This window comes from Perca fluviatilis, chromosome 18 (assembly GCF_010015445.1).
Source record: "Perca fluviatilis chromosome 18, GENO_Pfluv_1.0, whole genome shotgun sequence".
Taxonomy (NCBI): domain Eukaryota; kingdom Metazoa; phylum Chordata; class Actinopteri; order Perciformes; family Percidae; genus Perca; species Perca fluviatilis.
The window spans coordinates 21843688-21861947 of record NC_053129.1 but is presented as its reverse complement, the minus strand read 5'-3'; the positions used below and the strand labels follow the sequence as shown (position 1 = coordinate 21861947).

General features: G+C 42.4%; 1 protein-coding gene across 3 annotated transcripts in view; it reads left to right on the top strand.

The window, feature by feature from the left end:
* LOC120546935 (pleckstrin homology domain-containing family G member 1) overlaps positions 1–13485 on the top strand; it is a 72831-nt gene extending 59346 nt beyond the window's left edge. For 2 of the 3 annotated variants that reach the window (XM_039782200.1, XM_039782202.1), the window contains exons 5-17: positions 2904–2950; positions 4604–4754; positions 5147–5278; positions 5990–6172; positions 6290–6385; positions 6768–6854; positions 7243–7276; positions 7421–7513; positions 7619–7680; positions 7794–7979; positions 8092–8211; positions 8312–10157; positions 10499–13485. In XM_039782200.1, coding sequence (XP_039638134.1) covers positions 2904–2950; positions 4604–4754; positions 5147–5278; positions 5990–6172; positions 6290–6385; positions 6768–6854; positions 7243–7276; positions 7421–7513; positions 7619–7680; positions 7794–7979; positions 8092–8211; positions 8312–10157; positions 10499–11502 — 4041 coding nt within the window. In that variant the 3' untranslated portion in view covers positions 11503–13485. The remainder of the gene's footprint in view (positions 1–2903; positions 2951–4603; positions 4755–5146; positions 5279–5989; positions 6173–6289; positions 6386–6767; positions 6855–7242; positions 7277–7420; positions 7514–7618; positions 7681–7793; positions 7980–8091; positions 8212–8311; positions 10158–10498) is intronic. The other variant, XM_039782201.1, reaches the window with a different exon arrangement.
* The last annotated feature ends 4775 nt before the right edge of the window (positions 13486–18260 follow it).

Below are 18260 nucleotides of genomic sequence, written 5' to 3'. Positions count from 1 at the left end.
TGTGTTGTGTGTGTGTGTGTGTGTGTGTGTGTGTGTGTGTGTGTGTGTGTGTGTGTGTGTGTGTCTTTTCTTCATCATTTCACAGGCTGACTTCTGGTAAAAGGATTGTAATCAGAATAGTAACCAGAGTTCTTTTGTATTACTGAATGTTAGTCATAGTTGCTAAGACCCAGAAAAACCAAAAAAACATTTCTTTCACTATCAGCTGTGAAATGCGCGCACACACACACACACACACACACTCACACATCTAATGCTTTTCTAGTCTTAGCAGCCAAGAATCACAACCCAGCACTGTTTGAAGAAGAGACAGATCTAGATGTAAATCTCCGCCTCTCTCTCAGATAATTGGCTATCTATCCTCATGTTCCTCTCCCTTCGACTAAATCCTAACTGTGCTATGTGATGAGTAAGCCTTTAACACATTTTATGGGTTGCTACATGCTGACTGAAGCACAGAGAGCACAAAAACAAGATCTTAAGCTTCTTTTTTCTTGTCACTAGTAATTCTGTTGTGTTTAGCGCTGAGCTGATGACTCACTGTGACCAGTCCAATCTCGACAAATCAATAAAAAAACTGCTGATTCATGACTTGCTCATTAAAAACGATCAGTGGGTGCTGATACAAATCAACCTTTTTTTTTATTTCACGGAGTAGTGATTATCAGCCACCGCTGAAGAAAGTACAAATCTTTCTATATAATTTGTATCGTGATACTCTAAAAAGGGATCATTTTCATCATGTATAGATGCCAAAACTCTCACATGCAGCATTTGGATATAATGATTATATGATTGAGCATAGCTTGTATATATTTCTAAAATGGAAATATAATCTGAGCTATTTTTCAGGGTCTGCTGGTTTCCTGGTTGGCTTCAAAGAGTGTGTGCAGACATGTCAACTTTAATAACAAAGTCCATGTGTGCAGGCGTGCATGCTCTGCACAAATTTGTACTCCATAGAAGCATTTATGTATCTTGTGGTCTTGAGTCCACGGTCAAGAGGCGCATTAAGAGTGTGTATTAAGAGTGTGTGTTGGTGCGTGTCTTCAGAATCGATGGTGGCACATCTGGTTGTGTTTAGGCCTGGAGACGAGGAGGAGAGCTCTGCTCTTCAATTTAGGACGGTTCCCACGGAGCACCTCAGGCTAACAAATTCTGAGAGTCTTGTCTGCATGCATGTGTGTGTGTGTGTGTGTGTGTGTGTTGATCCAGGACAGACTTCTGTCATCTGCCCTGTGTGTTTATGTTGCTTCCTGATGGCCGTGAACATCCTGTGACCCCCCCAAGTGTTTATGGACACAAATAGAGTTCAATTAGACTCTCCCGTTATGAAACAGAAAGAGGTTCATTTGCAGGCCTCCAGGAGAGCACGATGAGAGGCAGAGATGAACAGAAAGGAGGAGGAATGTAAGATTATGAAAGAGAGGGAAATATCCATTGAAGATCGATAAATAGATGACATGGAAAATTAAATGGAGATCAGTAGAAAGGGTGAACGAGAAGATTTCTGGCAGCAGAGAGAAAGAGGTTCATTCAAGTTCTGATAAGCAATGCTATCTCTGATGTCTTTGATGTTCAGAGAGGCATGCAAGGTGGGAATAGCCTCAATTAAAGGGGTGGCGATGAAGTATGAGGGGATATATAATCTGAGCACTCAGGGGCATTGGGATAAACGGAGACTAAAAGGCCAGGACGCAGGCTAATCATAAGCTACACGGTTGACTTTCAATTAGTAGCAATTTATGGAGGAGAGAGGATGCCTTGTCTGTGAGCTTCGAGCGTGTAGAGCTGTAAACATGATATAACCGGGCCAGTCATGAAAACTGCACCGGTCCATTGCAGATACAATAGAACCAGTGAGGCAGAAAGAACGATAAATCTTAACCTTTAAAGCATCGTTCAGTACCAGTGGTTTTCTATGTTTGAGTCCATTTATTAAAAGGCACTTTAGATTACAACTCATTCATCATCAATCATCAATCATTTTGCAAACAGTGCTGCTGTGTTTCAGATATTTAAATCAAATGTTCTTGTTCCAGGCGTCCATTGTGTTCAAATCATTTTCATATGATTTATTAGCAGACTCTTGCTTTGGTTGTGTATTACAGCTTTGTGAACAGCAAGTCTGCATAAATGAGGAAACAGAGAAGACTTTTCCAATTAATTAAACTGTTTTACAGGGGAACAATAGTGTAACACTGACAAAAACTAAATGTAGACTTGATGTTCACTGGGATGTAATCAGTCGTGAGTCTGCTGATAGAATTTCTTACCATAGGGTAAGAAATTAATGGAAACCAATGGCAGTCTAGAATGGTAAGAAAAAACCTGTTGCATGGTCAGCGATAATAATTATAATGTATTCATATAGCACTTATCAAAACCAAAGTTAGAAAGTTCTTTTTAAAGAAAAAAAATACACATACATGACAATATAAACCATAAACACATTTGATCAATTCATACATTCATGTACTACATATACGACTTGCACACACTCATAAATACACACATGCAAACAAATGACCCAAATAAAGTAGTTTAAAAAAAAAAAATTATCTTATGATAAAAATACTTTTTTTCCTAACAATTTATAAAAGGATACTGACTTTACAGATCTGAGGCAGGTTGTTCGACTTGAAGTGCAAGACCAAAAAATTGCAAACATGCTTCATAGGCCTTTGATTAGTGTTATGCTTTAATTATGTTGAGCCAAAAATCTCATCAAAATGCTGTCAGAAATGCTTACTTATGATGGTGAACATGATAAACATTGTACCTGCTAGCATTGTGACTGTGAGCTTAACATTACATGACATCATCTTCTCTTGACTCTTGAGTTAGTCTTTTGTCCTGTCACTTAAATGCATCAATTAATTTGTCCTTGGTGTTTTTTACAGAGTGAAGAATTCCACATTTATACTCAGTACTGCACCAACTACCCACGGTAAGACAGCATCCAAAGTGTGTGTGTTTGTGTCTGCTTGTCAACCACCTTCTGTACAAAACTCATCTTCTTGTCATCCTATCTTGATCTCACCTCTGCACACGGTCTTCCCAGCGTCTCATGTAGCTCCATTGTGAATGTCGATCAATGCATTACCCTTTTCCCCTTCCTGACAAACTGACACGCTCCATAGAAGTCACCTCAGCAGGAGTCAAAGTGTCTACCTTCAGTTATGCCTCAGGGTCTCTCTACCTCCCTCCCTCCTTTTTTTTCTTCCATTCTTTTATTAGCTGCCTATTGACAGAGGTACAGCTCATACTGACAGACTTGTCACCTTATCATATCTAACGCTGTTAATGTTTTAGTAAGCTTTGTGTGAGTGGGGTCCTATGGGAGGAATAATGTGGAGATTTTTGTGTCAGTGTGTATATTGTGTGTGAAACGTGAGGCTATTCTTCATGCCAAGTTACACTGCACCTACCGACACACCTGCTCCTCTGGCTACCATTTTTCTTTCACGTTGCATGATAAGAAAGGCACATGGGGAAGAAACTATTTACAAGCTAATGATGACTAATTGAATGCTGATTTGTGTGTGTGTGACAGTGTGTGTGACAGTGTGTGTGTGAAGGGGCTATTGTCAGCTGTTTGAGATAGACCTTCTCCCACATCCACACCACAGCTGGTGACCCCAACCAAGGTCACACACACACACACACACACACAACACACACACACACACACACACACACACACACACACACACACACACACACACACACGGAGACACAACACAAAACACACACACACACACACACACACACACTGCAGATGTATCATGGTCATGGTGCGCTCTAAGGTCGGTTCTTTCGTACAATGAATGAGGCCTGTGTGGAGCTTCACTGGAATTTAGACATGCAGACATACATGTGCACGCACGCACGCACGCACGCACGACGCACCGTCGCGAACGCACGCACGCACGCCGCACACACACACACACACACACACACACACACACACAGCCTTCTTTCGTTTGTTAAAAAGGCTCTTTCTTCCCCAGTAGGTTACACAGCAAACTAGCTTCAGTAACCAGTAAATGCAGGTCAATTCATGCTGTCTGGGAAAAAAATAAAAAAATAAAATGTCATTTGAGATTGTGATCTGAGGCTAAAATAGGACTGAACAATATTTTACTATCCCCATTTATTGTATTGACCTTCAGTGGCATAAAAACTAAATTGCATGCAAACTTTTTTGCGTGTGTGTCTGATGTAATATCTGTGAGTAAATGTGAGTATTGTTTTAAGGCAGACGTGAAAAAATGTGAACCTATCTTTTAATTTAAAGTCCTCATGTGATTTTACCTTTGAAATATAGGCTGTATAGACATGGACTGTGATAATGTATTATTTTGCATTCATTTGTCATATTTGTATCATAAACACAAACAAAATGTGATATTAATTTCAGCAAAAGCCAGATATACGGACGGAGATCTTCAATCTTCACACACCGTGCTGAAATCTCTTTCGGTTTTTTCCTTTTCTTCAGTATTATCTGTCAGGACATACATTACAACTCATCATCACTGTCAAATTACGGTTTACTACTCATCCCTGATATCTTATTCGCTGTGTTTTGTCTCCACAGGTCGGTGGCTGTGCTAACAGAGTGCATGAGGAACAAGGCGTTGGCCAAGTTTATACGCGAGCGCCAGGAATCTCTGAGGCACTCCTTGCCCCTGGGCTCCTACCTGCTCAAGCCAGTGCAGAGGATCCTCAAGTACCACCTACTGCTGCACGTACGTCTGTATCTGTCTCGCTCAAAAACACACTTACACGCAAACAATTAATCTTTACCCACAGAAATGCAAGTACAGGCACATCTTTGTAAGTGTATAGGACACACTAATGTTCTTTTGCTATACCAATACAAATGGATGTGTACGGTTGAATAACAGCATCACTGACTCATCTCCCAGTGATAATCTCCATAGGAGAAACCAAATGTTTAGACATATGGTGCTCAGTATGTATGTTCCTGTGTTTGTATGCCCTGTATTAGAGTGCATGTATACGTGTGTGTTTATGTGCAGGAACACACACAGAGGCCTGTATGAGTGCACCCCTGTGCATGTGCATATACAGTATGTGCATGTGCTGACTCCCAGTGTTTTGTGTGTCGTCCATGCAGGAGATAGCCAACCACATGGAGAAGGACACAGAGACCTACGAGGTTGTGCAGGAAGCCATAGACACCATGCAGAGAGTGGCCTGGCACATCAACGACATGAAGAGGAAACACGAGCACGCCGTTAGGTTGCAGGTACGACAAGCACAAAAGCACAAATTGAGAAAGATTCTTGATGCAAAAGATTTCAATTTTGGGACTGTCAGTCTACAAACAGGTCCCACTTGCTTAGAACCTCTCCTGAATCCATGTTATATAAAAATAAATGTTGAGCTTATGGTCTCCTCAATGACTTATCCTGCACACTTTTCACGTCTCTCATTATTCCTATAACTAAAATGGGACGTGGTAGCTTCGAGCCTTTTCAAGAAGCCAATTCTTTTATTGTTCTGCAGAACAGTTATGTGAAGTCTAGCTTTGAATCAGCCAAGGCTCTGATCCTCCCCACGTCTTACGCAAGTCGCTGTGTTTTCCACTGGGCTAATGATGGCCTTGCATAAGGAGGGCACATAAAAGGGAAGCTTGTTTCTTTTATCAGCCGGGAGCCAGAAGGGTCAGATGAATGCAGAATGCAGGAATGTGTGTGGAAGTGTTCACTATTCTGGAGAAAGGATTGCCTTGATAGAAATGTTCAGTTTTTGTTGTTTTGTTCTCTATATTATCTTTTTTTTTTTTTTGCTTACCTGTATGCATTTCTGTTTTTTTATCATGCACTTAAACACCCCAGCTCACTATTTTCTGCATTTATTTTTTCCATCCATCATTTTAGTTTTGCTAAACCACATCAGCTCAGCTTTATTTTTTGAGTGGTAGCAGGTCAGCTCTGTATTTCTATGCTTTGTGCAGGAAATCCAGAGCCTGCTGACCAACTGGAAGGGCCCTGATCTGATCGGCTACGGAGAGTTGGTTCTCGAAGGAACGTTTCGTCTGCAGCGGGCCAAAAACGAAAGAACTCTCTTCCTGTTTGACAAGCTTCTGCTAATTACCAAGAAACGAGAAGAAACCTTCACATATAAGGCTCACATACTGGTCAGTTATGCTACTAGAAGCATGACATTTCCCAAAGAGACACAAAAATATACAAACGTTTCTGCTCAGTAACTATATTTTTAACACGTCTTCCTTCCATACCTGTCTTTTCTGCAGTGCTGTAACCTGATGCTGGTGGAAGTTATTCCTAAAGAACCACTGAGTTTTAGTGTTTTTCACTACAAGAATCCCAAACTTCAGCACACTGTCCAGGTATAGCAACATTGCAGAAGAGAGCGCACATCATCACTCAAGTCAAAAGTGTGAACGTAATTACATGTTTTTGTTTGAACTGTGCAGCTACCAGCAAGCATTGAGCAAGAGTTCAATCAGAAAGTGTTAAGGTTATTGTGCAGGTGTCAAAGCTCACCTCACTGAGTTGCTCAGACATGTTGAGTGTTTAGAAGCTAATGGCAGCCATTGTTGTTACCCAACCACTGTGTTTTGGACAAGCACTAAAAAATGAAAGATAATCTGTATGACGTAAGAAAGCCATGTTGCAAATGTTTAAGGGTTTATCCCAACCCTCTAAGCTGCCTTTTAAAGGGCATGTCTGATATTATCTTCTCTCTGATGTTTTGCACTCTGCCCTCAGGCCAAATCACAGCCTGACAAGCGCATGTGGATCTTACACCTCAAGAGACTCATACTTGAAAACCATCCGGCCAAAATCCCTGCCAAGGTAAGAGCAGCTTGTCTCCTTACAGCTCCCTCTCTGTTCACTGATGGCGTAAACACAGACTCCTTCATCTCTATCTTTCTTTCCCCCTGCTTTTTCTCCTCACTTCCCTTTTATGTGCGCTGATGATCTTCCTCTCATTTATTTTCATTCAACCACAATCACTTTTCTGTCTCTTCACTGCATTTGGCCATGTGCAAGTGGAAACTGACAATTCCTCTGCAGGGGTGAAGGTCATGGAGAAAGTTCACTGTGATTACATAAAGGCGCTACTTGTTAAGTGTCAAACTTGAGCACACTTGTTTGTAATGTGGCTCCACCTAGTGTCAAAGTTTATGTTCATCCATTATCCAACCTTGAACTCACCCTCATTTTTTTATTTGAATTCTAGGCTAAGCAAGCAATTTTGGAGATGGATGCAATGCGTAAGTGCCAATTTATATATTTATAATTTAACAAAGCCATGTTTTACAATATTTTTTTAATTTTATGTTCTTCTGCCACAGCTTTAGCCATATTTATTGCATTTAAGCATCATGTTTTTCACATCTTTTCTGTCACTTCTCCAGATCATCCCGGGTTTCATTACAGCCCTGATGGAGACAAGAAGGATTCCTCTCAGACCAAGGAGGGTCCAACCCCTCGTAGAGGACGCAGGAAAGGTACGAAATTAAAGAAATGTACTGTATTTAACAATTACACACATTGCAAGGCTAAACTTTAAGAATTACTCAATAATTTTTGACTTATAATGTTTGACTTTCCAGAACCTCTATCCAAATTGTTGAAGAATGCCAAGCAGAATGCTGCCAACACAGACGGTGAAAAGGTAAGTGATAGCCAGAGATGATAAACCGTTTTCGGTTGAGAAGTACACACACTCCCACTGAGGTTGGTTAATCCCAAAAAATTGAAACATTGAAAAAATGTTCTTCTCTCCAGCGAATAAGTCTGGGTGCCACCCTGCTCTCGCCAATGTCCCAGCTGGCTTTGGGCACCATCGGTCGCAGCCGCAGCCTCATCAACCAATCACAGGAGTCCCTGGACCCCGGCGATCACTATGACCACAGTGATCGAGAAGAAGAGCCACATCAGCAAGATGCTGATGATGAAGATGACAGTGGCCTGGTGAGTTTAAAGCTGCCCAACGAGTGATGTTCATTACATATACACTTGTATGATTCCACTTCCATCTCTAGTCCTTCAAACACGTTGTTAATGCTGAAAACTCTGCATTCAGGGAGGCGGAAAGCGGCTGCGAGTCCCTGGCAAAGGCAGTAGAAAGAGGCTGAACCCTCAGGCATCTGTCGACAGTATAGAACAATGGAAGTCCTTCAACATGAGCACTTCTGACCTACAGGTATTAATCACAAATACACCTTGGTAATTGAATCTACTTGATGTTTTTAGACTGCACCAACTACGTGTAAAACAACAACTTCTGCTTTCCTTTTCCGCAGAGAGCCAGAGAAACCCTAGTAAGGGAAGGAAGTCGCCACCCACCGCTTCTCAGGACACCTAGAGTAACAGAAGAGCCTCCAGACACCCCCATCCCCTCTGTAATAGTCACAGAAAGTGACCATTCTGTGAGGAACATCTGGGCAGACCACCGTGCTCGCAGGGCCATGTTCCCCACCCGCCAGCGAACCATGCAGCCTGATGACGAGGACGAGGACATCTACCAGATGTTTGTCCCAACAGAGCAGAGCGCACCAGAACCAGAGGTACCCTTGGAGAGGTCAGAGGCCACCTCGTCGCCCAAGACAGCTCGACCCTGCAGCTGGCACGTTGAACAGGTGCCCACTGTGCAGATTGACCCTCCACCCGATGGGAGTAGAGTCCTGCGGAGGGCGAGCAGCGCAGGGGAGAAGGCTACAGAGGCTCGACAGAGTCCTGATGATGACCCGGCCAGTCACAGCAACTTGGAAGTGATCCACACTGAGTCTTCCAGCAATGAACTATCTGGATCATCCTCAGCCGAGCAGCTGACAGTAGATGATATTGAAAATGTGTATGACAACATCAGCTATGAGGACCTTAAGAGCATGGGCCTGGTCAGAAGAGACCCAGAGAAGTCACAGGTAGAAAATTCTACAGATGCACAGGGTTCCCAGGGCCAGGCAGCAAGGGTACTAAATGCTCCAGAGGCTGCTGTGGTCACAGAGCCTATGATTGAACCAGACAGTTCCTTGGATAGCAATTGGCCCTCTACACAGGAGGAGAGGCCATCTGGGACATGTGAGCTCAAGATAGTGGAGGAGAGCATCTATGACACCATCTGTTTCAGGGAGCCCCCACCAACAGAACTTAAAGGAAGGAATGAATGCAAACAACTACAACAAAAGAAGGACAGTCTGCCGGCCTCTGAACAAGACCTTACTGAAAGCCTTGGGGTCTTTGTGTCCGAGGAGAGCCTCCACTTTGGAGAGGATGAGGGACCAGACACCTCTCATCCTGTCCCATGTTCCTTTGAGCCAGATTATTCCTCATCGTCTGCCTCTGAGACTTTCTCGCAGCGCTCACAGAAAGGGGATAAGATGTCAGAACAAGTCGATGAGATCTGGAACGATCTGGAAAACTACATCAAAATCAATGAGAAGAAAGCTGATCGACTCCCTGCTGCCTTCCCTGTAGGTGCCAGTGAGTCGCCTAAGAGGGCATCCTCAGTCAAAAACAGCCCTACAAAGAGCTCTGTTGTAATTAGTCCTCAAGCTGCCAGCCCTCCAACCAAGAGCACCCCAGCGCATCAGTCTAAACCCCCAACTGTCACCTCCACACCGTCATTCACCATCCCAGTCATCAACCTCCCTGATCTTCAAAGTGAAGGCACCAATGCAGAAGAAAACCACAGCCCTGCTCCTACGTCACGCCCCCTTCCTGTCACCCCAGAGCCCCTCCCAGGCACAGTAAAGAGCATCCGTAACAGACTGGCTCGCCTCAGCAGCGGCAGCTTCCGCCTAGAGGATGACGACCTGGTGGAGCTTCCTCAACGAAGCACCCCTCAAAAGGATATTCCCCTCAAGGACCTTCATAGCTTGTTTCCAGGGGAGTTGGCAGGTCTGGACTCCCCCCTGGCCTCCTCATCTCTCCTGCTGGGTGAGTCTGTGGACTTTGAACTGGAAAAATCAAAGAACCGGGTGTTCCTGATGGCACGGCAGTACAGCCAGAAGATCAAGAAAGCCAACCAGCTGTTGCGCATGAGGAGCATGGACCCTGGAGACGCTTGTACTCGGACCAGAGCTGAGAAGAAGCAGAAAGACCTGGCAGCCATCTTGGAAGAAAAGAAACAAGGGGGCACTGCCATAGGTAACCAAAAAACATTTAGCTCTTGGAACAATCGTTTCTACCTATAGTATTGTCGATTGTTGCGACTAAGAATGCACTAATCTGGCTAACCCTAAAACCTGACCCTCTTTCCCCATACCGAAACTCTGGGCATCTGCCAATACTCAGTACCAATCTGATTAAAGTGTTCTATATTTCCTCCTTTCCTTTTGTAAGGTCATATAAAGCTTTACATCACATCTTACAATTAGACAATCATACACCATCATTTGTTGATTTTAGGCTTGTGCAAATTTTATATTATAAAAATACAAACATAACCTACTCACACCTTCTTTACATGCTCTGTGCTCTCTCTTCAGGTGCAAGGATAGCAGAGTACTCCCAGCTCTATGACCAGGTAATGTTTAAGGATCCTCCCGGTCCTGCTGGCCCACATCACGCCCATCCAGGGCTGCCGTCTTCTCCGTCCATGCCTGAGACCTCCCTGGAGGAGGACTGGCTCCACTCCACTTACAGCAACGGAGAGCTGGCCAGCTTCGTCTCCGCATCCAGCGAGTTGGGCGATGCCCGGGCTTCTTCTACCCCGCAGTGCAGACTTACTTCCGCCTGCTCCATCCCTTCTCTCAAGACCTCCCCTCCCTCTCCAACCACCCCACCATCCCAGAGATGGAGCTCGTGCATGTCAGCACCAAGCGAAAAAGAGGAGCATGTGTACAGTTCCATTAACAGACATCCTTCCTTTAATGCTCCATCTTCGCCCTCCTCCTCAAAGTCTTCCCCATCCAGTCACTGTCAGTCACTCAGCTCTCTGGGCAGCCTGCAGCAGCAGCAGCAGCAGCAGCAGCAGCAGAAGAATCAGTCTGGACTCAAATGTAACAGACCCACTGACAGACTCCACGGCCCCAGTCTGGGTCGCGCTGGTCGGCAGAGTAGCCTCCCAGAGCGCTCTACCCAGGGACACTCAGACCTCACTTTACACGACGGTCAACAGGTGGTGGTCCTGAACCGGGCTTCTGCACTGAGCATACTCAACGCCACCCAGAACTACCTGGCTAATTTTAAGGACGATGGGGAAGATGATGATGACTATGTAGAGATCCGCTCGGAGGACGAGAGTGAACAGGAGCAAGACAGGTTGGCACGGCGGAACGGCAGCACGGCAGTCCTTTCCAATCAGAATCTGGGTCTTGTCCACTCCCAGAGTCTGCCATGCACACCGGCACACTCCTGCAACCCGCTGAGGTCTCTGGAATGCGAGCATCTGGAGAAGTACCTGTGGAGCGAGCCGCAGCAGAGCCAACCCAAAATCGTCCAGTCTCTGAGGGAGAAGTTTCAGTGTCTGAGCTCCAGTAGCTTCGCCTGAGTCGATATGACAAATAAAAGCCAAATATATGTAAACATACAGCTTATAGCAACAAAAGGGACACTGCTGCTTTGCCTTGAATGCCCTCCATCATTCAACATCATAGTCCACAAACATAACACATCTCTCAACATAGATCAGGACCGTATTTGTAACAACTTATGTGAAACTCTCTCTTACAGTGCTTCAGTGTAAAATCAATGATAGGTTAATATTAATAGCAAAGCCTGCATGTGAGCGGCTTTAGCACTTCCAGATTCAAACTGTCTTCTTGTGTACGTTTCAAATAGATCTGGTTGTAAAAAGTCAGCAAGTAGTCAAAGCAACAATGTTCTCAGTCGCTGAATGGGTTTTAATATTCAAAGGAATTCAAACTCTTTTATTGCTTTACTTGTAAGCCTTGTAGAGATAATTGGAGTCATATGAATTGGTTCTGCTGGAGGACTAAACTGTTGTACAGTTACTGTAGTTCAGGATTACCAATTGTAAGAAATAAAATCTTGTCTGTACAGTACTGAGGTACAAGCATCAAAATTCTGATGATCTTAGGCGGATCTTGACTCTCCAAGTTCTTTTTTTTAAATTTGCTGTTAAGGTTATTTTAACTGCATTTTAGCACTAATTAATCTTAACCTGTGTAGGAGAGGTTAACTACAGTGATGGCTAGTGTTTTTAATTGTGCTTACACTCTCAAACGGCTTTGAACAAGCAGCTTTTTCAAATTTGCTGTTCAAATTTGTGATCTTCAGATTTGCTACACAAATTTGAACACAAACAGATTGTTTTTTTTTTAGCAATAATTGTAACAAAAAGGTTGCAGCTGTAAAGAAAACATGTCTGCTAAGATCCAATAGTTTAAGTATAACTAGACTTAGACCTGTAAGTCTCTTTTGAAGTTATTGTATTTCACTCTACCTGCCACCTTTGTCATCAAACAAAAGGTATCACGCTTTAAAATTAAGAGAAGATGCTGATATTTTAGATAATCTGTAAGAAATCGGAGGGCTTCATATTTATTTTGAATCTGTGAGTAAATCAGTTTTTTTTTACATGTTATGGTCTATGGGCATCCATCATGTAAAGTGTAATGTGCATCTCAACAAGTGGATGATTTTTTTTTTTTTTATCCTACTAATTTTAACCTTTGTTTTTAAGAGGGACCACGAAGGAGAGCATTAAGGAGAGATAGTTAAAAGACTACAGTACTGTATTTGGTGTATTTTTTTATTTTATTTCAAATGATAGTCTGTTTACTTTGTTTACGTTATGGGACACTTCCAACTGTCAACTACTGATTGCATCCACAGTCACGGAAAGAAAGTCACAACAAAGTTGTTAATCACTTTAATAAGATTCATACAACACAATTGTTTTCTCTCCCCTAGAAGCAAATCTGGTATTTACCATACACTGTCTTTAAAAAAATCACTAAAGTTGTCCTATTTATTTGAAAACCTCCCTGTTATCCTTATCGCCATTAGCCACAGACAAATTGTAAAATAAAGTATTTATTAAAAGATGGTTTTATTCAGATTAAGGGACACAGACAAAATTTGAATTAAATACTGTGAATATTTTCAGTAGTAGGTTTTCTCTCACACACTGCTTAAACACAAGTTCCAAATCAAAACAACACGTGAAAAGTTTAAAAGCACAATATCATGACCTAATGTTCATATCAGGAAACAGCTTAAAAAACAAGTTAGGAATATGAAGTATGTGTTTTTTCATTGTACATTTTGTCCTAGGTTTCACTGGTGGGGATTGTTTGTCTTCGTTGGCTTTTTTTTGCACTTTTCTGTCTTTTTTTACATTTTATTTGTAAACACTTTGTAAAGATGTACATTTTAGGAAAGTTATTATTGTATGCCATAGGTATGCTTTAATGCTTTAATGTTTAAGTTAAGTGTAATGTATTTTTTTAACTGCCTAGTTGTCATTGCAAAACAATGTATTGGAGGTATTAAATTCAGATTAAACTCATCTGTGTTTTTGTGATTATCGTTGAATAAATATAAATATATCAGTTTATTATAGAATGCAGCATATATGGATTTTATCACACTCCTATCATTTTCAACATGATGCTTGGTGACCAATTGGTTATTACATTTTTGCATGCTCATACTCTCAGAACTCTACACACAAATCCAAAAACACATACACAATGGGCAAAATCCCTCAATTCTACTGCAAAATTAAACTTTACACTCAAAACAATGTTATTTCTTCTCAAAATGGTATTTTGTTTTTAAATGACACACACAAACCATCATATGAACAGACATTTATAAGAATCAGTTGAACAATGTACTCAATGTAAAACACTATGATGAATGGAAAACACTTCTCCATTCATCATAATAACTTAGGCCTTTTTTTGGTTCAGTGTTACACTTACTACAGACACTACATACATAAGTGTTGTAAAATATTTGAGAATATTGTTTTTATACTCAGAACGCACAAATACACGGTGAAAAATAATTTTTATTTCTCCCACAAAAACAATGTACACAATGTACATCCCAGCCAACACAAAGTTGCACATACAGTGGTCTACATACAAAACAGAAGAATTTACTGTATACAGTTACAGTAAAAAAAAATAGAAAAAAAACTATGCTGCATCCTCTCTTCTGTTTCGGTCTGGCCACAGCACCTCATCCACATCACAAGCAATGTTTTCCCTGGCCAAGCAGCGGGGAAATATCGCCTAGCATAGCTAATCCAGCCATGAAAAGCATCAAACTGCTATATCTCCACATAGCTTGGAGAAGGGGTATACGCGTTTGTGGATTTCGGTCATACACTGCATACAACTGTGTGACAGGTGTATGCCCATGTGATGAGTCAGTGTGCATATTTGAATGGCAGTGTGTTCCTTGTGAAAACAATAGATATTCTTCATGAAAATTGTGCCAAATGCACAGAATTGTGTGTAGTGTTTTGAAAAATGTGTGTTTTAGAACTGCAATTTGAGTGTAAAGCAGGAATTTTCAATTCAATTTTATTTATAGTATCAAATCATAACAAGAGTTATCTCGAGACACTTTACAGATAGAGTAGGTCTAGACCACACTCTATAATTTACAAAGCCCCAACAATTCTAATAATTCCCGAAGAGCAAGCAGTGCGACAGTGGCGAGGAAAAACTCCCTTTTAGGAAGAAACCTCGGACAGACCCAGGCTCTTGGTAGGCGGTGTCTGTCGGTGCCGGTTGGGGATGTGATGAAAAGTGGCAGTAATAGTCACTTTAAAGATAATGGAATAGTGACTTCAAATGATAGTCATAGTAGTTCATGTCATATCAGGGCGCTGCAGGGTGTTACAGGATGTAGTGCGGCATAGCAGAGCATGGATGGACGTAGCAGGAAGCTGCAGGGTTCAGCAGGCGAGGCATGACACTGCAGGGCACCGCAGAGCTTGGTAGGGAGTGCAGCAGGACCATGGCGACAGCTGCAACCAAGATCTTGGTGCCAACGTACTCCAAGGAAATATGCTGGGTGAGAAAAAATCAAAACACAAGGACTCCGGGGATGCTTGTTACTACAAGCATCCCGTGGGACGAGATGCACACAATTGGAAGGTGAGAGGAGAGAGCAGTCAAAGGAAAGAGAGGAGAGGAGAGAGCAGTCAAAGGATGGAAGGAAGTCCCCAGGCAGCCTAAAAATATAACAGCATAACTAAGAGCATAACTAAGAGAGACAGGCAGTTTAAGGAGAGGAGCCTGTTCGGGCTTAGAAGTCACCCCTGCCGGATCGGGCTGTACTGGCCTGCCTCCCTCTACTTTTGTTATATTATTAATCTGACGACTATGAAGAGAAGCAGGTGGGCCAGGTTAGGCGGACACTGCAACTCCTCCTCCCTAACTATATGCTTTATCAAAGAGGATGGTTTTCAGTTTATTCTTAAATGCAGTGACGGTGTCTGCCCCCCGGACCCAGACTGGGAGCTGGTTCCACAGGAGTGGAGCCTGGTAGCTGAAGGCTCTGGCTCCCATTCTACTGTGAGAGACTCTAGGTACCACAAGTAACTCTGCATTCTGGGAGCGCAGTGCTCTAGTGGGACAATAAGGTACTATGAGCTCTTCTAGATATGATGGTTCTTGACCATTTAGTGCTTTGTAGGTCAGGAGAAGGATTTTAAATTCAATCCTGGATTTTACAGGATCCAATGCAGAGAGGCTGGGGTGGGGAGGGGTAGCAGTTCGGTGGGCTGGGGATCTCATCGCTGCTCTTTGCAGATGATGTGGTCCTGATGGCATCATCGGCCTGTGACCTTCAGCACTCACTGGATCAGTTCACAGCAGAGTGTGAAGCGGCTGGGATGAGGATCAGCACCTCTAAATCTGAGGCCATGGTTCTCAGCAGGAAACCGATGGAGTGCCTACTTCAGGTAGGGAATGAGTCCTTACCCCAAGTGAAGGAGTTCAAATACCTTGGAGTCTTGTTCGCGAGTGAGGGGACAATGGAGCGGGAGATTGGTCGGAGAATTGGCGCAGCAGATGCGGTATTACATTAAATTTGTTGCACCGTTGTGACGAAAAGAGAGCTGAGCCAGAAGGCAAAGCTCTCGATCTACCGGTCAGTTTTCGTTCCTACCCTTACCTATGGTCATAAAGGCTGGGTCATGACCGAAAGAATGAGATCCAGGGTACAAGCGGCCGAAATGGGTTTCCTCAGGGGGGTGACTGGCGTCTCCCTTAGAGATAGGGTGAGAAGCTCAGTCATCCGTGAGGAGCTCGGAGTAGAGCCACTGCTCCTTCGCGTCGAAAGGAGCCAGTGTTGTCTCTGTGCTACGATGCTTTCTGAATCCTGATTGGAAGTCCTCAAATAAACTATTGCTATGTAGAAAATCACATAATTGATTAGCAACTACTTTCTCAAGGATCTTAGATAGAAAGGGAAGGTTAGATATAGGTCTATAGTTTGCTAAGACTTCAGGATCGAGGGTGGGTTTTTTCAGGAGAGGTTTCATCACAGCTACTTTAAATGACTGCAGTACATAACCTGTTAATAAAGACATATTGATCATATCTAGTAATGAAGTGTTGATTACAGGTAACGCTTCTTTGAGTAGCCTCGTTGGGATGGGGTCCAAGAGACAGGTAGAAGGCTTAGCTGAGGATACCTTTAACATTAATTGTTTAAGGTCTATAGGATAAAAGCAGTCTAAGCATATGTCAGGTCTTATCATTCTTTCTAGTGGTCCTGCGTTTAAAGGTGAATCGTTGGAAATTGAGGGCAAAAGGTGATGGATTTTTATCTCTAATTGTTAAAATTTTATCATTAAAGAAGTTCATGAAGTCGTCACTACTCAGAGCTTTAGGAATAGATGGCTCACTAGAGCTGTGACTCTGTCAGCCTGGCTACAGTGCTGAAAAGAAACCTTGGGTTGTTCTTATTACCTTCTATTAATGAGTAGTAGTCTGATCTGGCATTTCTGAGGGCCTTCCTATAGGTTTTGAGACAGTCTTGCCAATCCAAACGAGATTCTTCCAGTTTGGTGGAACGCCATTTACTTTCAAGGTTTCGCGAGATATGTTTTAATTTGCGAGTTTGGGAGTTATACCAAGGTGCTAGTTTCCTTTTCTTCATCATCTTCTTTTTGAGGGGAGCAACAGAGTCTAAAGTCGTCTGTAGGCAGGTCGTAGCACCATCTACGAATATATATGGAGGCTGAAATGAGTGTGATTTGGCCTTCTAATGTCAGGCAGAAAATGAATTAGATTACACAGCTAACATTTTTGGATAAGGCAAATTGACTTTTCTGAAAAGAGAAAAAAAAAAAACCTAAATAGTTTTATATTTGTTAGTTACAGAGTTTATTTCTGTTTCCCCAACACCTAGAACACTTTTCAAAAGCCAAAAGATTTCAATATATTTGTGTGACACTTCATTTCGGTTTAGTCTTTTCTTTTGTTGTGTAGTCCTATAACAATGTATACATTCATGTGGCATCCCTGTAGCATACATATCCTGAGAGCCCAGGTTCTCCTGCAATAAATTATGTATATAACTTCATTGTGCATCACAGGGTTGAGGTTATACAAGGAGACCAGGCAACCCAAAGATGGGAAAAAAATGGCTTAGACCTCAGAGGGTTAAAACAAATTCACAAAAATAGCACTTTATAAACCGTTAAATATCTATGAAATTAAAAACATTAAGTTCAGGAGAGACATGTTACCTCTCTACAAAAACAAGACTTGCCTACAGGACTTCTTAGTTTGAATCTCTGTGTGGCTTATGTCAACATCACTCTACTTAAATACAGTTCTAAAAGATATTGACATACTGACACAGGTAAATAGTCATGCAAACTGGAACCACCCAATCTAGGGGCAGCGGAACAAGCAGTAAACTATGGGTGGAAATCTCCAGAGGTCCCACAATGTTATAATTACTTTGAAAAGTAAACCAAAAAAGGTAAATTGTGAGGCTAATCCTGCCTGTTACGCTTATCCTGTTGTGATTTGACACTAAATGAAATCAGTTCCCAGCATCTGTTGAAAACATACATCTGCATGCTCACACAATCATAACTCCATGCAAGCATATTACCATATTAATTCATTTTTTACATTACTAGAAGAGATTTTGCAAATCACTGGAAAGTAAAGACTGATAAAGCACATAATCAGCCTTTTATCAGTAAAGACACTTACAATATGGTAAAAGTAATACAATAACCTATGGCGGAGTTCCATTTAAATGCATAGTCTTCAGGGTCCTGGCATCACACATGCTGGCTCA